This window comes from Protopterus annectens, chromosome 1.part1, assembly GCF_019279795.1.
Source record: "Protopterus annectens isolate FY-2018-M chromosome 1.part1, PAN1.0, whole genome shotgun sequence".
Classification (NCBI taxonomy): domain Eukaryota; kingdom Metazoa; phylum Chordata; order Ceratodontiformes; family Protopteridae; genus Protopterus; species Protopterus annectens.
The window spans coordinates 344,186,946-344,209,417 of record NC_056726.1 but is presented as its reverse complement, the minus strand read 5'-3'; the positions used below and the strand labels follow the sequence as shown (position 1 = coordinate 344,209,417).

Genomic DNA, 22,472 nt, shown 5'->3' with positions numbered 1-22,472 from the left:
ACACACACACACACACACACACACACACACACACACACACACACACACACACACATGTCTGTACAAGCAGTTTGATATGCACATGACATACAGTTCTAATACAATTGTAACACAAGCATCTTATAGAAATCATTTTGGTGCTCACCAATGACGTATAATTATTTACAAAATTCCAGCTAGCTGGGTTGGCAGTATTTCCTTTCATCACAGATGTGAGATAGGCTCTAATGGGTATTACAAGAAGCAACTGTATCTGAGATCAACCTGCCAAACATTAGTATATACATATAACACAAAAACTGAAAATAGACACTTTAAAAAAAGAAGTTGTACATAACAGGTGGGAATGACAACTTCTTTTAATGACAGCACTTTCCATATTATCTTTAAATGTGAATGGTCTCACTGATATATACAAAAAGAAAGAAAAGGGAACTATAATAAAATGTAGAGTGCAAATAGCTATGCTACAGGAGACACATTTGGAAAGACCCAAACCAATCACAGAAACACATGAAAAACTGGATTATCAGGCTGAAGAAACAAAACTGCTTTTGAGCCGAGGTACCAGGAAGCACTAGTAAAGAATTTTATACAGCATTTCTGCGAGCAGTTTCATTTCTTCAGCCTGGCAATCCAGTTTTTCGTGCATTTCTGTTGTACTATTGGAAAGAACTCAGCATGTGAATTTGATAAAGAATGGATTTCAGAATGGTTATTCACCAGAATATTTGGGACAAAGGAAAAGGGGAGTACTTTAATTGCGAGAAGAGTTCCAGTAGTGATAGAAGAGGAAAAAAGGACAGTAATGGTTTATTTTTGGTATTAAGGGGCTACTGGCACGGTAGGAGGGTTAAGCTGGCATGTATTTGTATTCCACCTAAAACTGTTACAGTACAGCTTAAGAAAATTCTGGGAGAAATCAGCTTTCAGCAGGGAATATTACATATAGGTGGGTACTGGAATTTAATTTGCAGTAGTGAGGATGTATCTGGAGGGCCTAGAAGGAAAAATATATTAAAAGAGGGTAGATTTTTGAAGACATTTATGAAAATATTTGGCATTTAAGATGTGAATTTAGTTGTAGGTGCTCAGAGAGAATTTTACTTACTTAATACCCTAAGCCACAAAAACCTGGGCTAGGTTAGATGGAAGTTGTATTTCACAGGAACATATGCATTTAATTGAAAGCTTTGATACATATCCAATAACTATTTCAGATCACATGGCAATAATAACTAAAATATCAGGGTAATGAAATAAAAATGAAACACTGCCACCTCTCACCTGTCAATTAAAAAGAGAGGAATTTAAGGCATAGCTAGTGGAAATTATTCCGGAATTATTAGGGAAGATGGAGCTGTCTTCTGAATCTATGTCTAGGGAGTGTGATAAAATTAAAAGGGAGTTTAAAAGTAGGGTAGAAATAAATGAAAAAGAGATCTGGTTAAGAAGTAACAGGAATTATTTAGAGGGACTGGCAACAGTTAAAGTTTTGCAAAATAGGGGGAATCTTACAGAACAAGAAGAGGTGCAGTTGTAGAATTCTAAGGAGAAATTAAGGGACTACCTCGATAATATACATGAGTTTAGAAAGATTGCTGTTAAATAACTGTCTTTTGATAACTCTGGAGCACAAAAGCCTTTAGCACAATGGTTCAGGCAACAGAAGTAGAAAGGGTTGTTGCCAAGCTTAGGGAGCCTGTAAAAAGGAAAATAATCATAGATTTTGAAGGCGTATTATAAATAATATTCAGAAATTTTATAAAAATCTGTATAAAGCAGAGAAAAGTAGAAATTAAAAAAAGTACAAATAGAAAGAATTAAATATGGGCGGCCACGGTGGTGCAGTGGTTAACATTGTCGCCTCAGAGCAAGAGGTTCCCCGGTTCGATCCTTTTCTGGGGTGCCTTCTGTGCGGAGTCTGCATGTCCTCCGTGTGGTCGCATGGATTTCCTCCGGGTGCTCCGGTTTCCTCCCACATCCCAAAGACATGCTGTAGGTGGATTGGGCACTCTAAATTGGCCCAAGGTGTGTGTGTGTGTGTGTGTGTGTGTGTGTGTGTGTGTGTGTGTGTGTGTGTGTGTGTGTGTGTGTGTGTGTGTGCCTTCTGTGGAAGGTTGGGTGCCGGGCTGGCAACTCGACACTGTAAAACTCCACTGCCAATCATGAGTGGACAGGTGATCCACTGTGGTGACCCCTAACCAGGAAAAAGCCGAAAGAAGAAGATCAAAGAATTAAGTATGCCAGTTTAAGAGCTAAATGAGGTTCTATTGCTAACCGATTAGGAGGAGATGAGATAAAAATGATGATGTATAACTGATCTACAGGAAAATCCCCAGGGATAGATGGTATTCCTAAGGAAGTTTGGAAGCTAGAAGATAAACAAAACCTTCCAGACCTTTATAATTTTTTTAACAGTATTTTACGAGGAGGAGAAGCACCAACATCCTTTTAGAAAGCAGGGTGGCTGTAACACCTAAAGACAGCAAAGAGCTGTCAGATCCAGCTTCATTTTCAATTCTTAACTATGATTATAAAGTGTTTGTCTGTAATGGCTAAGATGATGCCAAAACTGATAGATATGGCTCAATGTGGTTTTGTGGAGGGGAGAGAAACATTTGAAAACAATAATAGAGCAATAATGATCCAGAGGTAAGCAGAATGTAAGAAAACCCCACTGTTGTTGGTGGAGCTCAGTGGCGAGAATGCATTTGATAGAGTAAGCTGGGATTTTACAAGTAGGGAAATGGAAGCATTTGCATTCCCTGATTAAAATTATAAGGTTGATTAGGAGGAAATATGAGGTAATTCATGTTGTGGGGGGGTTGTTGGAGCAGTGGAACTAGGTAGATGTGTCCTCTTTCCCCTGTATTTTCGCTATATTTATAGCCAGTGCCAGAGAAAATAACAACTCAGAAATTCAAGGATATAATTGGTATGGCAGTTAAAAAAAAAGTTGGCTAACTATAGGAATCAATCGGAGGAGGTCAGAAAGGATTGGGTAGAGAGACTGGATAAGCAGTTCACAAAAAATCAATGGAGGATATATGTATGGCTCCCCAATATGCAAAAAGTCTGGAAAAGTTAGGATCTTTGCTTCGAAGTGTTTGCATAGGTATTTTTATACCCAAGCAGACTCCAAATCATTTTTCCTCAAGTAGATTGCAAATGTTAGAGGTGTGATTGGGAAGAAAGATGCAACTGAGAACATACATTTTGGGATTGTGATGAGCTGGCAGACTTTAAAAATTCCCTGCAGACTACTCTGTCAGAAATACTGGGTTAGCAAATTGGTGTAACTAAGGAAGTGATTTTTTTGAGCTGCAATACAGAATCAGAATTGCCTAGACATAGTAATGCATTGCTGATATTCAGCTATGCTATAAGTAGTGAATATAGTAACAGAGATAAAACAACTGGAAATTAAATATTTAGAAAAGAGTAGGTGCAAATTACATAGAAAAAATGACAATTGCGGGGAAAGTATATGCAGAATAATGTTTTGGAGGAGGAATGAGGTTTAAGGGAAGGCAGGAGTTGAATAAGCTATATAATGTTTGACTTACCTTGACTGGATTGACTGGCTAGATTATAAGAGATGTGTAGTGCTTGCAAGTGAAAATGTCATAACAGCTTGTCTTAATTTTTATAACTGTACAATTGCCTGTGCCATAAGTGATAATTTAATAAAGATGTCTCCTGTTTTAAAAAATAAGACAAGACAAGCATAATCAACCTTCTCACATCAACTGCTTTATCAAACAGTTATATAGAATCTTCTTTCCCGAGTCCAAGTGTCCATGATATCATATCATCCTTGCTAAGGAAGAGTGTTCTAAACAAATTCCTTTATCCATAAGGGTAAGGGCTTAACAGTCATCAAGCTTTGTCAAAACACATCTATTTTCCTTGCATTGAAATCCCTTGATGTCTTGAAAATAAAATGTCCTACTTGCAATTGCATTCCACTGGTCTTTCTTTGTTGTAATAGAAGGTGACATCATATGTAGAAGAGCAACACATTTCCTTGACTTTGACATCCAGGCAGACAAAAATATCTCCTTATTACCATGAGAATACACACTACAGTTAATGCTGACATTTGGACAATGTTTCTCCTTCTTGACGTAGGAGCACACACAGTGGATAAACATAAGAGGAAGAGCAAAAACAAAGAAAAAAAAATACATTGCTGCATTCAGTGTGGCTTTGTTATAATTGTTTTCCTTAACCTGGGCATTATTTAGCCCTGGTTTCACAGCTAGTACCTTGAGTCTCCCTGGAATTAGGCAGTAGGCTATGCCAAGTAAGGTTAACTCCATCAACAAACAATGAACATGTGTGTAAGTCAGGACTGTGTTTTATTTACTGTATTGCAGTTTTTTTTTCCTCAAAAATTTTTTTTTTTTTTAAGTACATTTAAATAAATTCCATAGTATATATACATAACATCTTAAATAACTATACACACTATTTACATTAGCCTGACAATATAACAGATCTTAATGTATACAGTTACTTTATAAGTAAGTCCAATCCATTATCGGAGTGTCTGATCAATTATTGTATAGTTCAATCAACGATAAGACTTTTCCCCAAGGGTTGTTGATAAATGGCTTTGGATAAATTCTTACTTCTTTAATTTTAATTTCCAATAATGCTGTGGTCTTCAGTAGGCTGTAGAAGTCTTCCAAAGTTGGTATTGTGTTTGTATTCCATCTTCTTGTTATACACTTCCTTGAAGTTGCAAGTATAGTCTGTACTAGATACATGTTTGACTTATTCAAATGAGGATCTTCGTTCACATTTAATAATACAAGAGCTTTAGTTAAATAAAATGATTCATTTAAATAAAGCTTGTAGAAAGTTATTAATACCATTCCAAAATGCCCTAATTTTAACACAGTCAAAGAAAATGTGGTTCCAATCTGCATTGTCTACTTGCTCACATCTCCAACTTTTTCCTCTTATGGAAGAACTAATTTTACTGATTCTGTCTGGGGTTAAGAATGCTCTGTGCAAGCATTTCCAATTAAAAACTTTCCAGTATTGTGTAAAGGATGTATATTTTATCGATAACAAGACATTTCTTTTAATATCTAAAGTTAACTGTATTGAGTATCCTTTTGTTATATATTTCCAATATGAGGTTTTGGGTGTTGCTTTATAGTTTTATCAATATTTTGTAAAATTTTGAAATACTGTTTCCCATGTCAAAGTCATTGTATATGATTTCATATATGTATTTCGTAAATGTAGGTATTTCTTTAAATGAAGAATTGTTAATTATTCTACTTAAATCTTGCGAATATGACAGAATACTTTTAGCCAGCCCTGTTGTGGAATTTTGTATGTTGTTTTTATTACTTGCATATCTAAAACATTTAGTTCTTTGATACAGTGGGGCCAACAAACAAATCATTTCTGTTCCCAGGAATTAATAATTTCTCTATATATTTTATGTGGAAAGTTCTTTGTGACTATAAATGGTGTTGTTAAAAGATCAAACCAGATTTTTAAATCTATATATACATTAATAATTTTCCTAAACGAGTCAATGTAATAATTAATCATACGAGTTTTAGTGGGTTTAGTTATGTTATATTGCATACTAATACATATGTGCCATGGCAAATTGTTTTTATCTGTTTGAATTTTTTTTTTTGTAAGTTAAATTCATTTATTGATATTACAGTTCGTAATTCTTTCCAGTTTGTAGATTAATTTGGAGTTATCCAGTCTGAGATTGTTTTAGATATTGATGCTTTTATATATGTTTCTATATCAGGAAAGTTTAATCCTCCCTGTTTCCATGGTCTGATATGATGTATTAAAGCTATTCTGTTTCTTTTGGGAAACCATAAACATTTTGTTAGGCATGAATTTATTTCTTTAAGTATATTCCTTTCTGGTAACAGTTGTATTGCCAAGGCTGTATATAGGATCTTGGGCAGTAAAACCATTTTTATTAACTGTAGTCTATCTTCAGATGTTAATATTATTTTGTTCCATTTTTCCACAGAGATTTTAATTGTATTGATGATATTACTGTAGTTTTTTTGAGACTAATTCATTATTATTATTATTGCATATCTCAATTCTTAGATATTTTAAGGTAGAGTCTTGTTTCCCTATTATGTGATCCCTTTAGTCTGCAGTTTTTTTTGCATTTAAAAGTAAAAATTTTGATTTTCCATTTATTGAAATGGAGATAGCTAATTCTTCCAATGTCTCTCTTGTATTAGATAACGTTAGTAATATGTCATCAGCAAATAGCATTACTTTAGAGTTGTATTGTTCATAAACATCTATTCCTTTGATTTTTCTATTATGAATTGAATCTGCCAATATTTCAATAGCCAGAGCAAATAGAATCGGTGACATTGGACATCCTTGTTTAGTGCCTTTTGTTATATTTATAGATTCAGAGGTAAAAGGATCTAACTTGACATACGCTAAATTATTTTCTATATATATTCTGTAGGAGATGAACAAAGGATGCCGGAAATTCAAATAGCATTAGGATTTTGAATAAATAGTCCCAATTAAGGAATCAAAGGCTTTCTCTATATCTAAGCCAATTATGAGTGTTTCTTTATTTTCTTTATTAATATAATCTATAAGAGAAGTTATCCTTTTAATACTGCCATGTGTGTGTCTATGATATATAAATCTAGTTTGATCATTATTTATTATTTTGGATAGTAGTATTTTCATTCTGTTAGTTAATATTGGCATGAATATCCTATAGTCATTATTTAATAATGATATAGGTCTATATGAGGTATAGAGGTTTGGGGATTTGTTTTCCATTAGGAATGGTGTGATTAAGGAATATCTCCAAGAGGGTGGTATTAAAGCTTGTGACTGAATTTCTAATAGAGGTTTATGGATGAGGGATAGTATATTTGAAGGGAAAAGTTTATATATTTTCATAATTATGCCATCTGTACCTGGAGCTTTATTATTTTGCCCTCTTTTATTGTATCTGTAATTTCTTTGAAAGATATGAGTGCTTGCAGATCTAGTTTTACTTTTTCTGGTATTTTTTATATTAGAACATTTTTCATCTAGATTTAATTGATCAATATTTATATTTTCTTTTTGGAAATGTTCCATATAGTGATTTCTATAGGCATCAAGAATGTCACCTATATCCAAGACATTTTTTCCTTTTCTTTTCATGGAAGATACTTTTAATGTTATTAGCTTTTGCTTGTATTTTTTATTCTTGTGGATAAATTATGTAGATATTTGGGAGAAGTGGCCAAGGTATTCATTTTTAGTTTCTCTAAAGCTAAACTAGTTTTATGTGTTAGAATTTTGTTGTATTTATTGTTTAATACTTCTACTTTCTTTTTCATCTCCAAATTATTTTGATTTTTTTCAGCTTTTACTGACAAAAGTTTGGATTGTAGATCTAATAATTCAGAATCTCATTCTCTGATTTTTGTATACCAAGTTAGGGTTTTACCATATATGCAAGCTTTTAATGAGTCCCATATCATTATTTTATTTATCTCTGTGGTGTAATTAATATCTAAGAAGAACTGTAATTCAGGTAATAACTAGTGTTTGAACTCTTTAATTTTAGTTATATATGCTGGAATTCTGGAGTTAATGATTAATGGTTTGTACTCATTTTGAAGTTTTAGTATCAATGAATTGTGGTCTGAAAAGGGGCAGGGAGTAATTGAGAAATTAATGATTTTAGAGTGCAAGTCATGGGCAGCAAATTCTAGTTTGGGTACCAAATCTGTGATCCTGATGGGAAAACAAAGATTTATCTTCTTTAAATTTGAAAGTATCTACAAGATGAAATTATTCTACCCACTTATTTAAAGCTTCTGATACAGCAGATGTACACAGCGGTCTTTTATTTGTAGTTTCAGAAATATCAAATATACAGTTAAAAGCTCCTCCTAATATTAAGTTGCCTTTATAATTATTGGAAATGAAATCCAAGTGTTTTTAACAGTTCCTGTTCCAATGCCTGGGAACCAGTATAGATTGGCTAGGGTCCATATTCTGTTATTATATTTAACTATTACTAATGCCATAAGGCCTTCTTTATCGTCATACGTATAAATGATTTATGGGTTAATCACATTTGTTTTCCATAAAATTGTTACCCTTTTTGTCTTTGTCTTATAAGTGGATTCCGCCAGTATCATATATTCCTTAGGATTCCATTTGTAATTGTCATTTGTTTTGAAATGAGTTTCTTGAAGGAAGACAATTTGTGTTTTGTTCAGTTTTAAATATTTCACTACATTTTATCTCTTGCTATGATTGTTTAAGCCATTGGTATTTAAAGATAATAAAGTTAAATCCATCATAGAGTATTTAGACTATGTATGTTTTTGTTTTATTGTGACTAGTAAATATTTTCCACTAACTATAAAGTATATGTTTGAGCTTTTAAAGGAAATTATCAGTTTTATACTTTGAGTGTTTACCAATAAATTAATGTTTTGGTCAGGCATACTAAGAATGTTTTTGTGAAATAAATTGAAATTAATAAATGTTAAAACTAATATCCGCACTAGCCCTGAAATGAAAATCATTCTTAATCCATCAGATTATCACTCATACCTTGACAATCCAGAACATCTGAGCTCCATAAATTAAATTATCATATGGCGAATATTTGTAATAGGAATAAGCAATATTTATATTATTTTGAACAGCTATAGTACTGTTGTAGATTAGACAGAATTCTAATACAATATAAATGTCTACTTATTGTATAAGCAATTAATATTTACATGAAAGATAGATGACAAGCAATTCAGTCATAGTAAAGTAGGATGTATCATATATAAAACCTCAGTAAAAGATTATACCACACAGTTATTTAACATATTCACCCTTATTGATGAAGTCTTTCAAAACTTATTACTTAATATAAATAGAAGGTAATAATATTTATACCTAATGTTTATAATACGATGTATTTTACTGGATATATCAGAAGTTATATTTCATTGTTTGCCAGAATTTAAGTAATCACTTGGTTTGTTGCTAACTTAGTTAAAGCATCAAGTTTGTTTTATGTGAACATTGATGACAGCGCATTTTAATTATCAGTGCACCCCCCCCCCCCCATTTCCTACACATAAGGATTTCCATATCTGTCATTTCTTATTATAAAATGAGTGAAATTATAGGTTAAAAAGAACAAATTTACTTATTGTGATTAAGGATTACAAGTTCCCTTTCCATATTCATAAATTGCCATTTTATGGTATATACTGAAAGATTTTATATTTAAATGGCAACATTTGATTGTGTATAATCAGCAAAGGTTAAACTGAGTGATTATTGTCAATTTAATACTATTTGTTAAGAATGTGATTGTTACATTCTGTGACATTTCAAGTTCAGGCTTCTATTGTTCCCTTGAACAACTTTGTCAGTTTGATGTCATGTATAAAACATTAGTTACCTTGGTAACCACTTAACTATTATGTATGGTCAACATGGGTTACAAAAACTACAATTCAAGTTAAAGCAATTACATGACTTGTTACCCATATTTACTTATATAAGAAAATCATCATGCTTCCCCTTGATGTTCAATGTAGTGTATGTCATTTATGACCAGTTAAAACAGTAGTGTTATTATACACAAGCCCATGTTATTAAATCCTGTCTTTAATATCTAAATTCAGCAGACTGCTTCATCTTATATGAAGATTATATATTTTATGTCTAGATTTACTAAAATCGTATATTACATAACTATTGTGTGTGTGTGTTTGGCTGTTGCTTAGTTATTTGCGAGACCACAAGCTGTAATGCTTATTCTTATTATTAGCTCCTTCCAAGAATGTTTGTACAGTCCATAGACTTTAAATTATGAGACCCTTCTAGTTTCTTATTTCTTATAAGTATATTTCCATCCTTACATACACACATATCAGTACTACAAGCACGGCCAACAATGCCCATCCAGTTTTGCCAGAATATCATTCACTAGTTCCAGTGGTGTGTTTCCAGGCTGTTTTCAAAATATCCAAACCGATATTTGTCCTGTTCCATTTTACCAGCCTGTTCCATGCAGTGGCCACTCTGCCAGTAAACCACTCAACATGCCTTCTATTCCCACAGATATTTCCACAAAAGAAATCTGATGACTCTATAACACATCCCAACAACCCCAAACAACCCTAGAATCAGCTATCCCCATATGCCCAAAACGTCCAAGCAAGCTCACCTCCTAGACCACTGCAAAGGGTACTGCACAAGACCAAGTGCTCTTAGTCTTTCACAATAACTCAGACTTCCACTCCTATGCAAGTCCTTAATGTGTTTGGACCAAAATACATTTTAAATATAAAATTGTGCTTATTTATTTATTTTTTTTAATCAAGAATCAACTTGAGCTAAATGAAGTGTTGGGAGACCATCACCATCATTATGTGTACACGTGGTTTAAAACAGCCCTTTTATTATATGTATATATATATTTTTAAACCAAAAACTTCATTGCAGAGAATCATCTCAGAGGCTCCTCAGAGCCATTAACATTATCGTCACTGTCTCCATTACCATAGCAGCCTGGGAGGGTCTGTTTCTGTTAGTATATCTGAGTATTGCATACCAGAGCCTCGTGATGCACCTGAAGCAAAGCTTCACTTCACTGCAACTTCAAGCCGAAATTCCCTCCCTTTCAGCGAGGCAGCAGCCAGGAAAAGAACGGAGAGCAAACAGATCAAGTTCTTGGTTGTAGTTTAAATTTGGTGGCTTTTGCAATGCCCGCCCCACTGTAGATTTGATCTAAGACACTCCCCCAGGCCCATCTCTTTCCCGCATTCTACCTAATTAACCCTTTCTGCACTTGCTTTTAGTCCTTTTTAATTTAATTACATTTTTTCAAACTGTGTGTGGACTAATATTGCTACATATTCAAGTGTGCCAGCTTGCACTGCATGAGAATTGTATTTACTACTGCTTTTGCTACTTTTCTGAAAAAAAAAAAAAAAAAAAAAAAAAATTCATCTGCTTTTACTGTACTTGTGTTTCTTCCTACTTTATTTTGCTTTTGTGTCATCTTAAAAGTACTCAATTGTATTTATTACTGCTTGGTGTAACTCATTCTAAGCCTTTTAGTTTCAACACTTGGGCTTCAGACCAGTTGTTTTACATTGAGTGGGTTTGTGGTCTGCACTGTAGTGGCAGAACAGGTAGCTTACATCCTTCTAAGTTGGGAACTGCTGATTGAGGGCTCAGTGTCTGTTATTCTAAAAGTGTATTAATTCTGGTTTAAGCACTTGGGCTTTCAGGCCAGTTATTTTACATTAAGAGCGTTCGTGGTCTGCACTCTTGTGGGAGGAGAGGCTGGACTCTGCCCTTCTGAGCTGGGAATTTCTGGTTAAAGGCTTATAGTGCATGCATATCTGAACTGCTTCTTACTGAAATTGGTACACCTTGTTTGCTGTAGCATAGACTAGATCCAGGCCTGCTGAATCTAGCTTTGTTTGTATAACTTGAGCACTAATCCATTCTTTAAAGTATTCAATTGTATTTATTACTGCTTGGTAGTAACTTGATTAAAGTGTAGCTATCATTCTAAGTCTTTTGGATTAAGCACTTGGGCTTCAGACCAGTTGTTTTACATTAGGAAGGTTTGTGGCATGCACTGTGGTGGCAGGACAGGTAGCTTTCATCCTTCTAAGTTGGGAACTGCTGATTGAGAGCTCAGTGTCTGTTATTCATAAAGTGTATTAGTTCTGGTTTATGCACTTGGGCTTCAGGCCAGCTATTTTACATTAAGAAGGTTTGTGGTCTGGTCTGCACTCTTGTGGGAGGAGAGGCTGGACTCTGCCCTTCTGAGCTGGGAATTTCTGGTTAAAGGTTTATAGTGCCTGCATATTTGAACTGTTTCTTACTGAAATTGGTACACCTTGTTTGCTGTAGCATAGACTAGATCTAGGCCTGCTGAATCTAGCTTTGTTTTTATGCTTGTTGTTTGTTTGCTTGTTATTTCCCTGGAATGCTAATTCCACCTAAAATGCTGCTTCTCAGCGCTTCTGTGGATCCCTAGTGATATTTGCATTGCTTACTGTACTTATTTCCTTGTTTCACTTGAAAGAAAGTTACTGTTTGTCGTTTTTGCATTTAAGTTACCTGTAACACATTGCACTTAAGTTACCTGGCACTTGCTCACTAAAGCAATTATACAAGTCAGCACTAAAAATTAAAAGCACTACACCCTCACTCCCCATTGGCCCTTGTTTTCAATTATAAATGAATTCCAAATATTATTCTAGCATGTCCAAAGGTCAGTTGTCGATCTCCTCTCTGGTCCAGCTGGTGAACCTGGGAATCTTGGGGCAATGTTACAACTGCCTCATGTACACAGACAACCCTCTCCTCCTCCCAACAAATTCCAACACATGTGAGAGATGCCACCATATAGCCAAACTGGAGGCTAAGCTCTCTCAACTCAGTACTGGCATAAACAGTCAGGAGGAGAAGGAAACCACACTCTCACTACAATTCCGGTCTCACATAGACCTACCACGACAGCAAACCAAACACATAATCACACAAAAACATACTCGGAGGCTCTAAATAAAGATCTGCCTAAGCAGCAGAGACCTCCAAAGCAGACACCCAAGCAACCGCTACCCCGAAACAAAACACGTGCAACACATATCTCACAAAGCCAGTGTGTCGAACAGTCACAGCCCTTAAGGCTAAACAACACACCTGATACACTTGTAATAGGTGACTCTATCGTCAGGCACACTGACGTCCCGCTCACCAGGCTGAACAAGGAGAAGGTCACGGTGAGCAGCCTGTCGGGCGCTAGGATCCGCCACATAACACAAGCACTCAGGTCACTCCAAGGCAAGTACAAATATGACTCAGTCATTGTCCATGCTGGTGTGAATGACCTGAGACGGACCTCCCTGGACTACATGAAAAGAGACATAGAGGAGCTCTCTGAGCATGTAGCCCAGGCCGATATGACCCTGACCTTGAGTAGCATCTTACCCTCACCAAGAATGATGCCACAATATGAAGACAAGATGATCAATTTCAACAATTGGCTTAAGTACTGGTGTCATTCAAAGGGGATCCAATGCCTGTCAGCCTGGGATGATATGCTCGACAAGCCACGATGCTTTGCTAGGGACGGCTTGCACCTGTCACCCCTGGGCTTTCAGATATTGGCAAAGGCTCTTGCTACCCCCATAGTGCCTTTTTTAGGCAAGGCTCAAAAGACAAACCCACCTCCATAGGTATCACAAGGGATAAGAAACTAAGAGTAATGCTGCTCAACGCCAGAAGTCTAAACCTCAAGGTGCACGCACTTGAAACTCTCCTTAGCATGGAGAACATCGATATCTGTGCAGTAACAGAAACCTGGTTCAGGGCTCCCGAGAGCACCCCAGCACTACCAGGTTATACCTCATACCATGCTTTTCGGCCCCCAAACTTGGACAGAACCACAAAAGGAGGGGGAGTATCGATATTCATCAAAGATACCCACACCTCCAGGTTGGTGGCAAAGCACGAAGCATCAGAGACTATCCATGTGCAACTAACAGTGGGTAAAACTGCCTTCCAGTTTATAGCCTGCTACAGACCACCTTCCCAAACCCAGGAACCCCACTCGGCCTTCCTGAGAACACTGGAAAATATAAAGGTCTCTCCAAACACCATTATATTGGGCGACTTCAACTACCCAAACATAGACTGGGAGCATTACTCTAGCTCCAACACCCTAGCCCAAAGGTTCCTAGAATTCATAAACTCAAATGCTATGGAACAACTTGTTACCACTCCCACAAGAGGGGAAAACATACTGGATCTGATCATCACCAACATGGGGACTCTATGCTCCAGACCAGAAGTGTATCCCTCACTGGTAAGATCAGACCATAAACTGATCTCACTGGATATTCACATCCCGTCCCCACCCCCTGCCCAGAAAACCACAGTGAAAAACTTCTCTAAAGCAAATTTCACATTCCTCAAAACCGAGGTGGAATCCTTCAAAGCCCCTGGGCCTGTGGAAAATACGACCCAGACCGCAGAATCCTTTATAAATGCATTCTATGAACACCTTCAGGAATGCATGGATCATGCAATCCCAAATAAAACCAAGACCCAATCCTCCAAAGGCAGACGTCCTGTCTGGTGGACCCCAGCCATAAACAAACTATACAATAGAAGGAGGAAGCTACTACATGATAGAACAAAATCCCAAAAAGGGAAGGCATCTCTGATCAGTATTAACAAAAAACTAAGGGCACTCATAAAATCGTCTAAGGCCAGCTTCGAGAGAAAAATTGCACAGGACGCTAAGGATAATCACAAGGCTTTCTTTAGTTATGTTAGGAACCTGGGTGGGAATTCCCAGATATGCTCAGAATTAGTTCAAAATGACAAAAAATACACCGAACCCACAGACATTGCCAACATCCTAGCTGACAGGTTCAGCGCAAACCCCCCCCCCACCAAAAGGGCAAATATCTATCCCAGCAGAGTACTGCCCCCCTGACATCTCAGATGCTCAGTTAAGAGCCGCCCTCTCCAAAGCAAAAAACACAGCATCAATGGGACCAGACGGTGTCCCGGGCTGTGTCCTACATGAACTCCAAGAAGAGCTAAACCCAAACATAAAACTACTGTTCATTCTCAGCCTTACTACAGGATATGTACCCAAAGAGTGGCGTACAGCAACAGTGGTCCCTCTCCACAAAGGTGGTGCCTCAACGGACCCTGGAAACTATCGCCCCATAAGCCTGACTAGCTTGGTCTGCAAAGCTATGGAAAGGATCATCATGGACCTCATAAATAAAGATATTGGGGACCTACAGACACTGGATCCTACCCAGTTCGGCTTTAAGGGCAGATCCTGCCTCTTAAACCTGGTCGACTTCTTTGAAACAGTCACCAAGGCCATTGACGATGGGAAGGTGGTCCACACAGCCTACCTGGATCTCGCAAAAGCCTTCGATACAATACCCCACTCTGGCATTATAGATAAGCTCACCAGCTTAAATATAAACCCCTATGTCACTAGATGGGTTGCAAACTTGGCTCAAGGACAGAACCCACATGGTTAGAATTGCTGGAGCCATGTCAGACTCCAAACCAGTTACAAGTGGCGTCCCACAAGGCTCAGTCCTGGGACCTCTCTTGTTCGGTATATATTTCTCGGAGGTACAGGCCAACACAGAAGGACTGTGGCTGACCAAGTTCGCAGATGACTGCAAACTGGGCGCCATAATCGACTCTCCAGCCGACACAAGCATCCTCCAAAAGGGCCTCATAGAAACAAACAACTGGTGTCAGAGCCATGGCCTCAAACTAAACGCCAAAAAGTGTATAGTCATCCCCTTTGGCAAAAACAAAGTGCCCACAAATTACCACATAGGTGGTAATCCATTAAGTACAGAAGAAGTAATTAGGGACCTGGGGACCCAAGTTAATAGCAATCTCTCATTTGACAACCACGTGGCCAAAGTGGTTAGAAAAACATTTTATATAGCCCACCTATTCATGAAGGGATTCACATCTAGATTAGGGGAGGTCATTGTGCCTCTTTACTCATCCCTCATCAGGCCCATAATCGAGTACAATGCCCCTTTTGGGATGTTCCTTACCAAACACCTGCAGCAACTGGAAAGACCCCATAAGTACCTCACCAAGAGGATCAAAGGGCTCAAACAGATGCCATATGCTGCCCGGTTAAAGAAACTCCAGCTCTACTCAGTGGCATACCGCCTGCTCAGAGGCGACTTGTGCCTGACATATAAAGCCATGTCCAACCCGGAATTAAGGGACATGCTGCACCTCAAAAAATCCAAATCCCATCGAGCTACACGCTCGAGAGACTTGAACCTCAGCACTGAAATAAATAGGACATGCTGGAGGGACAGATTCATAACCCAGAGGCTCCCTTCACTCTGGAATAAAATCCCAGTCCAGGTTAGGCAGAGTCCCTCATTGACTCTCTCTTCAAGAGGAATCTTGATGAGTGGATGGGAGATCGTAGGTTTACCCCGGGTATCACTTCTGTGTCACTGTTAGACAGAGGCACAGTATACTAACCTCGAAAAAGGGCATAGCAAAATTAATTTAAAATGGGTGGCGAAAGCCAAACATACTCTGGCTAGGCTTATAAATGCCCTAGGGCAGATAGCCTAGTATGAACCTATGAACCTATGAAAAAAAAAAAAAAAAAACCTCCCAACAAGCCACCACAACAAGAGATAAAACATTCTTCCAGCCTTCCCACCTCTCACTCAACAGATGTATAAACAAACTATTCTCTGCCAAAATATCCGAATCACACTTTTAACCACTCCCTTCCACTAGATCCAGGCTAAAACACCAAATGTCTCTTCCTAATACACAAGCATCAGTGAACCTCGATCACAAGTCGCAACCCACAGCTTCCCGGAGATGAAAACGGCAACATACAACAGCTGCATCCACACAAACCATGTCAGGCTTAATCAAACAGCACTCAAAGCTATGATGCCTGCCATAATTGATATTAATTATGTTTAGACAGAATAATAATGACATTTGTACCAGTTGCCAGACATGGCTGCATCCACGCACACCACATCAGGATGCAGTTTTTTTCCTAAATGTCACCAGAGCAGTGTTTCTTACTTTCAGTGCTGAAACCATCGCATAGTGGTGAGAATGAATTTGGTAGGGAACTGATAATGAGGATATTCCGCATTCTGGAGAATGCTTGTCTCATTCAGGCAGACCTAGTCATTATTCAGGAGTTTTAGTGGCCCTGAAGCTTCCCCAGAAGGAACAGGCAGTTATGACACAGTCTTTTGTTGTTTTGCCTGTTTCTTGTGCAGTATTTGCACATCTTTCTCAGTAATTTTGAGTGTGTGTGTGGCCCTTTTGTAGTATGCCATGCTCATTTTTGGAAAAATTCATGGAAATATACAAGAGTATAATTAATTGTAAAGTTCCTGAATTTATGGTGTATTTCGCTACATAAAAATGCCAGTGTGTTGATAATGGAAACGAGGTGTAAAATAAAATCTTTTGCTATTAATGGGAGCATATTCAAACCACTGTCTGGATGAAACAGCAGGCTTATCCTGCCATAGCTTTTGTATTCTGCTTTATGGTTGGAACTGTATTTTAGTTTTTTCTTTAACATTTTCTGTTTTTTTTTTTTTTGTTTAAGATGCTCCAGGCTCTCCAAGCTCGCAGGACCCTACCAGTTCTGATCGTGTGATAGTGCATGTAGACCTAGACTGTTTTTATGCTCAGGTGGAAATGATCCGCAATCCAGAATTAAGAGGCAAGCCAGTTGGTAAGTCAGCTTTGAGTCTAGTCCTTTGTATATTCCTTATATGCAGTTTTATGTTTGCTTTCCATTTATACATGCAGCAAAAGCATAACGCACAGTGTACTTGAATCACTCTGTAGTTTGAATTCTAAACTAAAAATCCTTAAGTCTTGTTTTTTTTTTTTTTTTTTTTTTTAGAACTCATGTTTAGGCTTGGTAATATGGCTGTAAGTATGTTGTCCATATCTTGTAGTCAAAGTAGGCAGATAACTGGCTGCTGCTGTTTCTAATATGTTTTTCAGTCAATGTTAAGTAGATGTAAATAATAGCAAAGCATTCCATTGTCCTGGGGTGAGATGACCTATTTCATTGTTTCCTGCAATGCCATCATTTACTGGTCTCATTAAAATCGTCAAAAAAGGGTGGCACCATTGGATATGATCTTGTACGTGGGGATGGACTACATTAGCTAAGAGGTTGAAGGGGACAGATCAGTAAAGTTGCTGCTAGCAAATGATTTGGCTTTACAAGCAGACACAAATGATAGGGAATAGAATGCAAAACTGAGGATACATGGGAGGAAACTGAATACATGCAAGACATTCATCATGGCAACAAATGGGGAAATTAGAAGAAGCTGAAAATTCAGGTAGAAGAGAATAGTTGAACAGGTTAACAACTTCAGGTACCTTGGATGGGTTGTTGAGGTGAAGGAAAGGTTGAATGGGGCAGTCAAACCTAGATTCAGAGGGGTGTAGCAAATTGGCACATTGTGTTAGGGGTAGTGAGTGACAGAAGAATGCCAAAGAAGCTGAAACTTGGTGTACAAAATGGGTGCATCTAGTACTTCTGTATGGTATAGGAACCTGGGCAGTGAAGACGGCACAAATGAGGAAGCTAGAGGTGATGGAGATGAAGTCCCAGAAATTGGTGGTATGATGCACAGTGTGAGACAATGAAGCCATTCAAAACAGAAGCTCAAGCACCTCCAACTGCAGAGAAAATCAAATAGAACAGATTACAATGGTTTGGGCACATGGGAAACACAGCAGGAGACAATGTGGTGAAGAAGATTGGAAAAGAGGAAGAAGACAAGAGACAAGAATATCCAGCACATAGAGGGATGGATTGAATGAGAGTACCTGCAGTAGTCAGACATGACCATGGGAGAATGTAGGCGAGATGCACTGAATCAAGAGAGATGGTAACAGTTGAGTCGATACTCTGACCCCATGTAGAAAATGGTGGGGGGGGGGTTGATGATGATGATTTGTGTGCGATTCAGCTCACTGAATTTCTGCAAGTGTCACAACCATCTTTGTTGGAAAAGGTGCTGATAAAATGTACCTAGGTATGTTTTTCATGTGTGGGAGGAAATAAGATAGCAATGTACATGTTTGTTATTTATGGAAGACCAACAGGCTTTTCTTTTTATCATATTTTATGCTTTCCTTTCTGTTTGTTCATTGATGCTTCTGAGGCCTACTTTATCCTGCCGAGTGTCACAGAGGGAACAGTTCACCTACCTGCACATCTTCAGAATGTGAGAAAAAACTGGATGGAGCACTTGTTAGACCCTTATTTTTTTTCTTTATTTTCTAGAATTTTTTTATTTTTTATTTTACATTTGTTGACTGGGCTAGTCCAGTTGGATATATGTCCATCAGCAGAGGCCCGGGGAGAAAAGCTCCTCGAAAACACAGTAAAAAAAAAATTATATAAAAACAATATTTCACAGGTACAAGTACAAAACAAGATTAAGCTATTTTATACATGATAGATTTTTACAGATGTGAGTAGATTAAAATATAAAGAAATATGTTCACTTCAAAACACATTTGATTGTAGAATCATATGACATGTAACTTTTGTTAACATGGTAGGTAGTCTTAATGACATTTTAGGGATATTGATAGAGATTTTAATCAATTTTAAGGCCTGTTATATGTATGGTTTTCATAGGCAATTAGTATATGCAGTTAGTAAGACAGGTGTCTTTGTAAGAAATAACATGAGTAGTTAGTATGGGTTCACACAGGGGCATAACCAATGGGATTTAAGGTAGGTTTTAAGCCTGATTTTAAATTGTGTTAGTGAAGAAAGGTTGGTCAGGTCACTGGGGAGAGAGTTCCAAGTTTTACCCACGGTATTAGAGAACAAAGAGTCACCAGCCTTATTGTAGGTTTTTCCTATTTGTACTAATATTTTATTAGATGAGCATAGGGTCTTAAGGTTGTTGTAGGGGGTGATAAGGTTGGTAAGAATTGGTGTGCTATTAGGCTGATACAGGATTTTGTGGGCAACTGTTAATTGTTTAAATAGAAGTAGATTTGGCAACTCTAGACATCCTAGTTGTTCATAATTAGTACAATGATGGGTTCTGAATATAGAGCCTGTTGCAAATCTATCAATATTGTTGTAGGAGACAGCCAGTTTGTTCAAGTTGTTTTTTGAGAGGTTAGTATACATAGGGGAGGCGTAGAGGAGGGTGGAGATTAAGTGGGTCTGGGCAATAGTAGATCTTGCTAGTGGGGTAAGAAAGGGTTCGATTCTATAGAGGGAGCCTAGTGTTTTGTTGACTGTTTTTATGGTGCTGTTAATGTGACTATCAAAGTTAAGGTTATTGTCAATTAGTACCCCTAGGAGTTTTGTGGTAGAGTCAGGGGATATGATGGTTCCATTGTTTGATGTAACAGTAAAGTGTAGTGGTGTGGCCCTATGGGTGGGAGTAAAAAGTAGGAGTTTGTTTTTTTGGGGGGTTCAGGATGAGGCAATGGTGAAGAAACCATTCCTCTACTATGTTAAACACTTTTGGGTGAGGGACTGAAGGTCTGATGGAGTCAGGGCTGAGCATATTAATGTGGAGTCATCTGCGTATTGTATTACGGTAGCTTGAGGAATTACAGTATGCAGGTCGTTGATAAAAATAGAAAATAGAAGAGGTCCAAGTATAGAACCTTGGGAGACACCAGGTGCAATGGGGAGATGGGGAGATAAGTTGTTCTCCCACAGAACTGCTTGTTGCCTATAATTTAAGTAGGATTGAAACCATTGTATAGCCAGTGCATCTAGAGATAGGTTTTTGAGTATGTTTATGAGAAGTTGGTGGTTAACCATATCGAAGGCTTTAGAGAGATCAGTAAAGAGGGCTGAGGATAGAGTGTTGTTATTGCGATTTTTGTTTATACAGTCAGAGAAAGATAAAAGGGCAGTAGTAGTACTGTGAAATGGCCTGAAGCCATGTTGGCAGTTAGCTAATAAAGTTATCAATTAGGTGTTTTAACAGTTGCTTATGAGTGCATTTCTCCATGATTTTTGCCAGTGGAGATAGTATAGCAATAGGTCTGTAGTTGGATAATTCCCTAGAGTTTCCACTTTTATGCAGGGGGATAATATGCGAGATCTTCCAAATAGATGGAATAGTTCCCTCAGAGATTGTTCTGTTAATCAGAATGGAGATGGGGTAGGCTATGGCATTTGCAGCTTTTTGCAGATATTCTGCAGGAAGGAGATCAGCTGCAGTGGTGGTAGGTTTGAGTTTTAGTAAAAGGGTACGGATAAATATGGACATTTTTAAAATCCCTCTGCTCTGGCCAAACGCCCCTAGCTCTCTGAGTGGTGTGTGGACCCCTCTAAGTCCTGTGTGGAGTCACAGCCGGTCCCTCTATTTGAATCCCTGTAAGGCTAATAATATCCTACTGAATAGTAGGGAAACTCAACTTAGAAGCCCTTCAGGATCTTCCTGGACCATCTACATTTCAGCCTCACAGTGTAGGCGTTATCCTACAGTATATGTATGTTTAAATATAACCTTGTGAGTGCATTAACTTTAAATTACTGGTGTCTGCTATAAATTGTTAACTATTTCGTAAGGGCCACCACACCCATGGACCTTCCCCTCCAACCATTTCTCTATTAACTTATCCCCCCTTCTCCTACTATCCTAGTGGAGTTGGTGCTTGCCCTGCATTATCCACTAGAGGGCAGCGGAGCTCAGGCTTTGGATACCTTCTCCCACTGGTTGTAGAACCTTCTCTCAATGGTTGTAGAACCCAACTAGCCCTGTAGACCAGCCAGGCTCTGTTATCTGTGCTTGTACTTTCTATTCATGTAATTACCCCCATCCCATACCTGCTTGAAAAGGGAATTATCCTAGGTAAATCTGGGAGCATTATTATATAGATACCTCTGACTATCACTACTTTTGTTACTGGCCCCTCAATTATTCCCTCTGTATTAACCTCCTTTCCTGCATGTGGTAATTTCTCTAAATACCTCTCTCTCTGTTCAGAATAGTTTCACATAACTGTCTCCCCAGCACAGCTATACCTTTGTTCACATTGTATTCTCTGCTACTTAGTAACTATATATTGTCTCTTACCTTTCCTGTGCCTATAGAACTCAGTCTCTCTTCATAACTGATTGCCTCTCAGCCTCTCTCAGCTGTAACCCGCTCCGTTCGCCCTACGGGCTCACTCCACTCCCCTACCCCTGATTCCCAACCACCCCCAGGGGTCCTACTCTTATACCTCCCTTACCACATCCTCTCTCAATTCCAACCTATCCCATACATCACCCCTCCCCACAAACTCTAACCACACCCCTAGCTCCTTAACAATCACTTTCAATAAGCCACTCCTTAGAGTACCCCTATCATATCCTCCTACTTTTAACTCATCCATATAATATCCCCCTCTTTTCTCTTCCTGTACTCCTTTTTTCTTCCTCCCCTTCACATCTCACTCCCTATTATATCCCTATACTTGAGCTCTTATTTTACAAACTTCTCCAAGATGCCTCTCCCTAATCTAACCAAGCTAACACTTACAATCATACTCTCAACTACTCTCATCTCAACCTACCTTCTTACCTCCCTTGAAAAACTGCACTATTTCCATCTTAACCAGTCTCACAAACAAACTGCAATCTACACATACATATCCTTCGATAAACATTCTAACATAACTTCCAATCCCAGTTACCTACTACCCAAATACCATAGACTCTCCCACATCAAACTTCACCTTCCCTCAGAAAAAAAAACCGAAACTGTTAACCTACCTTACATACAACTCAGGAACAAAACTAAATAATCCCACCTTGAAAGATGGCAATGTCCACCCCAACCGTGGCCCTACCAACCCTACAATCCAAACAACTCACCCTAATCTCAATAGCT

At 38.0% G+C, this 22,472-nt stretch overlaps 1 protein-coding gene across 2 annotated transcripts in view; it reads left to right on the top strand.

Moving 5' to 3' along the window:
• POLI (DNA polymerase iota) overlaps positions 1-22,472 on the top strand; it is an 869,655-nt gene that overhangs the window by 174,589 nt on the left and 672,594 nt on the right. For both annotated transcript variants that reach the window (XM_044075156.1, XM_044075163.1), the window contains one exon: positions 17,189-17,317. In XM_044075156.1, coding sequence (XP_043931091.1) covers positions 17,189-17,317 — 129 coding nt within the window. The remainder of the gene's footprint in view (positions 1-17,188; positions 17,318-22,472) is intronic.